Source organism: Montipora foliosa, chromosome 12, assembly GCF_036669935.1.
Source record: "Montipora foliosa isolate CH-2021 chromosome 12, ASM3666993v2, whole genome shotgun sequence".
In the NCBI taxonomy this organism is placed as follows: domain Eukaryota; kingdom Metazoa; phylum Cnidaria; class Anthozoa; order Scleractinia; family Acroporidae; genus Montipora; species Montipora foliosa.
This window is the reverse complement of record NC_090880.1, coordinates 23,437,969-23,445,148: the sequence shown is the minus strand read 5'-3', so window position 1 is coordinate 23,445,148 and position 7,180 is coordinate 23,437,969. Positions and strand designations below refer to the sequence as shown.

General features: G+C 40.0%; 1 protein-coding gene across 1 annotated transcript in view; it reads left to right on the top strand.

Moving 5' to 3' along the window:
• LOC137978747 (uncharacterized) overlaps positions 1 to 6,845 on the top strand; it is a 7,073-nt gene extending 228 nt beyond the window's left edge. The window contains exon 2 of the mRNA XM_068825797.1: positions 5,063 to 6,845. Coding sequence (XP_068681898.1) covers positions 5,117 to 6,331 — 1,215 coding nt within the window. The 5' untranslated portion in view covers positions 5,063 to 5,116 and the 3' untranslated portion in view covers positions 6,332 to 6,845. The remainder of the gene's footprint in view (positions 1 to 5,062) is intronic.
• The last annotated feature ends 335 nt before the right edge of the window (positions 6,846 to 7,180 follow it).

Genomic DNA, 7,180 nt, shown 5'->3' with positions numbered 1-7,180 from the left:
TTGTTTTGCATATGTGCGGACTTAAAGGGCATGCAAACCATAAACACATTTTCCCGTGTAGTCTTTCATTAAGTCTAAATACCTAGTATTCCGGAACCAGAGCTTTCCATCTTGCGACCAAAGCCGGTTGAAATTTGAAACGTCATCCGCCATTTTGGTTTCACTGTCTTTTAATACCGTGACGTCACGAGTGAGTAGATTATACACTGACTACGAACTGGGAATATTAATTTTAAATGAAAGTTACCTTCGAAAGATTGAAGCGATCCTCACACTTATCTGGACAATTTAAACAATTGTCTCTTTAAGGCCCAGCTTCAACTGACAGGCTTTTCAACCATTACATGTACATATAATTAGCGATCTAATTGGATGAATTTCAGCTTTCACATGATTTTCATAGATGAAAACTGTTCCACGGCACGCAATTCCTGTCGGTTGAGGGTGGACCGTTAATATTTGACACCTGGCTTAAACAGGATTTTAACCCATGACCTCTCCGATGTGGTGCAATGCTCTAAACCAACTGAGCCATGAACCCGGGGGGGGGGGGGGGAGGGGGAGGGGGGGAAATGCAATCATACATAGCCCTTGAGGTCTCCTTTAGGGTTGCGCCGAAGAAATATAAAAGTGTATCCCATTGACTCCTGGGGGTTCCCCATGGATGAGTAAAATCGTCTGGCGTTAGACAAAGTAAAATACTAAGTATGGCCGGTCTTGGCCAGTTTAGGGGTGAATGGGGTATATTTACACTTTCATATTTTTTCACATAGTAGTGAAAGCATTAGATGATAATGTCTTTGCTGTCGTTAGAAGTCACTGTATTTTTTATGTATCCGTGTTTTAATATCGTCTCTTTTAGGGGTCCAAAAAAAAAAAAACTTGGGCCATGCCCAAATTGGTGTCCTTTAGGGGTTTAATATAAAATTTCTGACTAGCATCCCTCCCCTTTTTATATGGGAGTTTCCCCGCTCCCCTCTTCCCGGGGCTATGAAGCGCATACTTAGAAACTTGTCATACATTTGAAACTTAAAAGTTTGTTGGAAATTTTATTTCATGACCACAAATTAAAAGCCACAGGAGAGAGATCACGTGAGATCTTGCAGCACGTAAGTAATAGGACAGCATTAGTCATAATACAATGTACGTTGGTAGAGAATGAATGATTGGGGCCCCCAAGAGGGAGGGTTTTAGGCAGGTATGAGACCTCCTATGCCTCTTGTCATGCAATAGTATTTCCATAAAATTCCGAATGAAGGTAATTCTTGTTTAATTTTCCTGTTTTATCACATTAACATAGGCATGGAGATCCCATGAGATTGTAAACCACCAACACTGCCACTTCAACCAAATAAGGTGGAAATCGGTTTAAGTCAGAATGGTATTAAAACTCGACAACAATTCAGTGATGAAAGGATGACTGAGCTAGCCACCCTTTTCCTACATACAATACAATAAAAACAAAATCTTTTGTCTGTTAGGAATAAGGATGGCAAGAACGTTCTTAAACCAAATATCAACAATAATCTATACCTGTAACCTGATATCTTTCAGTTCAACACGTACATGTACCAGTCTGGAGCTATGAAGTCAAAATTGTGTCTACCATTTTTTTTTGCCAATCCCCATCCTGGTCATGACGTCACAGCTTGATGTCCAAACCTCGTCGTCAATTACAACAACAGTTGATTTAGAATTCACCTTGTTATTTTTTTCCACCACCCTTCATGATCCAATTATTGACCTCAATTGAAGCATTTGCATGCAATCACAGTGTTGAAACTCTGTTCATATTTTCCACTTTGTTAAACTCGGTTGTAAGTTTATTACTGTACCGGAGTGACAGGCCTACACAACTCCCTAGCGCATGTTTTAGCCTTTCAGTTTTGTAATTTGGCTCTCATGAGTACATATTTGACTGGCTGCCCTCTTTTTGTAATACATTAGGGGCTGGTTTTTTAGATTTCTTTTAGCATTAGTTATCGCTCTATGCTGGGTGGTATTGTGTAAGGAAAGGCAAGATTTGTTTGCTCTCCTGTGGTTTTTGAAGGAGTGCCAGTTTCCTGTTTTTAACTTGAATTGCGCTTCTGTTAGGCTCATTTGAACAGTCAAGATCCTTGGGATAAGAGTTTGTTCTGAGAAGTCTCAGAGCTTCGCCTTTCACTAAGCCTTTTTTGACTCCTGGTGGGTGGCACGAGGAGAAGTGCCTATGTTGAAATGACTTTTTTCAGTAGGTTTGAAGTGCGTGTGCACATCAAGGACTGAATTGCTCTTGAGCCTTTCTCCTTTGTAATCCCAATGTCGTTTCTGTATCTGAAATTTGAACTGTACATTTAATTGTGGGGTGGTGTTTGTTTGCTTGTTCAATTTACAATGTCTTCTTTCATTTGTATTTCTTTCTTATTTCCACTCTTTCCTTTCTCATAAAAATGAGCCACTCAACCAATAATATCGTGTACGTCACAAACAGCATTGTCGGTGCTGTCCGACATTTTCAAAAACTAGAATATAATCTTGGCCTATGTGATACAGCATAAACAAGCCACTTTTCGTGAAAAAACATGATGTGGTTACAAGTTCATGTAACAAAGGTCATGAGGCCTTTGTGTAACTGGATCTCATTACGGCCATAGTTCAAGACAAAGAGCACGCTATAGGGATCACAAAAGGCACATGTCAGCGTAGTGGAGAATGCTCAGCTAAAATTCCTTTTTTTTTCTGTTGTTACTGAAGGCAAAAGTTGAGTTATTTTCAATTTCTCGCCATCAGAAATCCCGGATCTCAGAGCTTCAAAGTGACAATTTCCCAGATCCCGCTTCATATTAATGTTAAACCCTGTGTCCCATCCTTCCATAAATGCAATCCTGAAACCCCCTCCCATATTTCTTTAGAATCCCTAATCCAGGGCTACAAAAAGGCCAAATCCTGGGTCCCGAAAACCCTATTGGGGACTCTCTGTTATTTCCATTAAAAACTGAGTCCTTTCACAGGAATTACTGAGTGTATACATGTACATTAAAAGTAAAGTCACTGCTTACAAGCCAGAAGGCAAATCAGGCCGGCGCTTATCTCCAGTTTCCTTAGCATGAAGCAACTAAGAGTATTTATATTCCCTCCTGGATGGGATGCTAGTCCATCGCAGGGTTACCCCCAGCATTTCGCCGGTATCCATTTATATGTGTATTTTATAGATAAGCCCAACAAATTGACCTGCTCCCAAATGAGTGGCTTCATAGCTCAGTTGGTAGAGCATTGCACCAGCATTGCACCAGCATTGCACCCACATCGCAGAGGTCATGGGTTCAAATCCTGTTGAAGCTGCCTGAATTTTTCAGGTGTCTATTAGGAGACAAATGCTTAAATTGTCCAGATGAGTGTGAGGATCACTTCTACCTTTAGAAACTGTTTTGTTTTCTATTCCTGTCCTTTAATCAAGTAGCTTTCATGAAAGAATTGATGGGCTCACCTGACAAGAAAGTAAATATAATGTAACAACAACAATTTATGTCACGTCATTTATGACAGTAACATTTTCCATTGATAAACACCAATATTTGGATTCCCAGTTCCAACACAGTCACAAGAAAATAACAAAAAGCACTGGAATTCAGACTGTTTAACGGTTAATTGATGGCAACATAGTTTTTCAGTGAGTGTTTAACCCATTGACTCCTGGGGGTTCCCCATTGACGAGTAAAATACCAAGTGTGGTTTCAGACAGAGTAAAATACTAGAGTAAAATAAGTCTTGCGGATTTAGGCCTGTTTGGGTGTCAAAGGGTTAATTAAGCTGGATATCACTTCCCTATGAGTACACTTACAGAACTTTATACCAACTTGCAACATCCACATCTAAATGGCAGGTTAATGAGTTAGGATACTGCATGCTAAACTAAACAAAAAACCCAAAATTATTATATTTCTTTGTTAGCAAAGAGAACAAGTCCCAAAACAAACTACCCCCTATACACTGTATATGGGACTCATCAAGGCTAGCCTCTATCTCCACTAATTCCTTGAGTCAACCCTTTCTCAAGTTAAGTAATTTTATTTTTAGGAACAGGTTGTTCTCACAAAAGGTATCATATTTCCCTTGACAGTGCAGGAGAGAGCTCTGTTTAAATTGGCTTTTACAACTGTGGGCATGCTGAATCTCCAAAGGGAGAATGAATTTTACGACAGTGGGTGTGCTGAATCTCCCAAGGGAGAATGAATTTTACGACAGTGGGTGTGCTGAATCTCCCAAGGGAGAATGAATTTTACAACAGTGGGCATGCTGAATCTCCCAAGGGAGGCGTTCTATAAATAAATCTACTCTGGAAAGGGGTAACTCCTAGGCCAAGTATGGGAGATCGAGGCTCCCCTTGATGAGCTCCTGCTAAACACTATTAGAAATTTTAAAAGTAGAAAATATTCTTAAATTTGAAAATTGAATCCCTTGTAGATAAAAAACAATACATCTCTGACTTGGCTTGGCTGTTTCTGAAGTTTCATAAATATTTGCCTTTAGCCTTAAACTTCTACAGACCATCGTTCAGAATCTACCACACCTGCCATATTTTGTAACTGCATTGTGGGAGAAGCCAACTTAAAACTTGTCTGTCTCCTTAATTTTTTTCCATGTGCGCAAGTTTTTTTGTCTCCTTTCGCCACAATGAGCTTTTCTCCTTTTTAAGTATAATTTTGTAAATTATGTTGTCATTCTCCTTTTCATTTCTTTTTTATCCATTTTATTCCATCACTATACATGTAATATGTATATGAAGCAATGAATAATTTATTGCTTTAAACTTGCAGAAGAGGGGGGGGGGAGCCAACTTTTCATGTGGAAATTACAGTTATAAGGGCCATTGCAGCCCTGGAGCCAAATGAAACTTGCCTCCATACCCATTTTGTATCAACAGTGGTAATTCTGAAAAGAAAGTATGTGATTTGCATAATTATGGATTGGTTTGACAAATTGTCATATTCCCCAAATGTGCAATGCCATACAAACCTTGCAACTTTATTGTAATGGGAATTGTATTTAACTGTCACAAAATCATCTTTTTTAAATCCCCAAGGTTTGCCACTCATTTCTGAGGAAAAGCTAAATTTTACCAATTGAGAACCAAACAATGGCAATTGCTCACGAACCAGCTACTTTCTCTGGTAATGACGTTCCCGCAGGCCACCATGACATTCATGAAGGTCGAAATGAGCAGCTGTCAGCCTTGAAGTTGGAGGATCAGTTGATGAGAGTTCTGTTTTTGTCGACAACAGAAAGTATGCAAACATTCTTTGCTCCTGAAAAAATGCAGTCAAAGGATATAGCGCCTTGGTTGTTTGGCAGTTCTTCAAATAGAACTTCTAATGAGGAAGCTTTTGTGGAAACATACTCGAGGGAATCATCTAGCGCGAGTTGTTCGAATGGTAACTGGTCCAACCAAGGAGAGCCATCTGGTAAGAGTAGAAAAGAAATTGTCCATGCACCAGATTGGCAATCATCATTGAGGACTATGAGTAGTTTTACATCAGTATTTTATGACCAAGAAATTATGGAGAATTGCAAATGCCCATTCGCACCATGCAGAAGTCATCGACCCGAGGATCAGTCCTTTGGTAATTGCATTAATGGTCCACAGTATCCTTCTCTTTTTGATGCAATTAAAGATGATCATCTAGTTCCTGTGTCGCATCATCAACGACAATTTTCATATAAAAACCCAAAAGATTCAGTCTGTCCGTCAACAGTGACTGATTACCATTCTGTAACGTTAAGTACCAAAGCAGACGATTCAGTTGTGTCTAGTTCTGTAAACAGAGCATTCAAAGATGATCCACAGAGTGGACATAAATGTCCATCTTTATTTCCTCCCATGCAAGACACCAGCACTGACAAAGCAATTCAAATCTCCTGTAAATGTACTGAAAACAATCGGATTCATCCATGCCTTGCACAAGCAACAGAGGACGTTTCACCGACATCTGACACAGTACGTCAATCTAAAAAAGACCATTTAAACACAAATGCAAGTAGTCAACCATACCCTGATCTCTTACAAGCGGTGAAGGACGATCCTGTGGCATCATTCACTGGACGTTGTTCAAACTCTTACAAGCAAGACATGAATAAATTAGAACCTCATGAGCATATTTTCCTCTCGAGCAAAAAGTTAAGAAAGATCGAACGACTGTCTCTGCATGGTAACTTTGAGAAGAGCCTTCAACTACAAGAAGAAGTGGCCCAGCATATTCTACTCTCATGCAAGCGTCCAGATTTGCGATCTTTAGAACGTCTTCCAGATAATCTTGTGAGCGATTTGTCTGCGACGAACAATATTAAGGGATAGAGCAGGCTCCAACAAAGCTTGAGTAGCATCGAGAGAACAGGCGGCTCGGGAAATGAGCCAGAGTTCACTCCCGAAACCACGGCTAGACGGACAGTCGGCTTGACGCGTGAGGTGAGCCATTGTTGATCTCCGCCAATCAGAGACTCGCCCACTCTCTTCTCGGGGAGGATACCCGAACTGAGTGAGCAGCGGAAATCGAGCCTACAGCGAGAGCGGAAGAAACAACGGTGCATTTTAACATGTACCGACTCACAAAGCACCATATTCATGTCTGCAGAAAAATATAATTATTTACACCAACCTGAGGGTCCGTCGTACAGTGTGGTACATTACCGTCCTCCCAGTGCAGGACATCCACTTCGAATAAACAAACCTATTAATTTTTGCAGTTTTCATTTCAACCCCACGACACCAAGTACATGTAGAGCAGTCATAGAAAGTCCAGACGGAGTTGTTAAAGGAGAATTTACAGGTACTATCTTGGAATAACTATTGCTTTAAGAGCTTCAGTTTGAAAAAAAAAAAAACACACTGCCAGCTTTCCTTTAAACAAGCCAAAAGTTTTCTTGATTGTCCTGGCCGGTTTAGATGGCATTTGATGCTACTTTCACTCATTCACTCATTTTGCTTAGTCTTTTAGCGTTTATAAAACCGAAAACCGTGGCATTTAAAACAGTCAGGACAAGAAAGTCAACGTTAATTTAGGAGTAGGGCGTTATGTTTGCAAACATTTTAAGCTGTATTTTTCCAGTGCAAATTTTATATTGACAGCTCCCTCGTTTGTAAATCAAACATCTCCTCCTGGATGTCTATGCACATATTTCTTTTCAATTTTGCGGAACTTTGAGA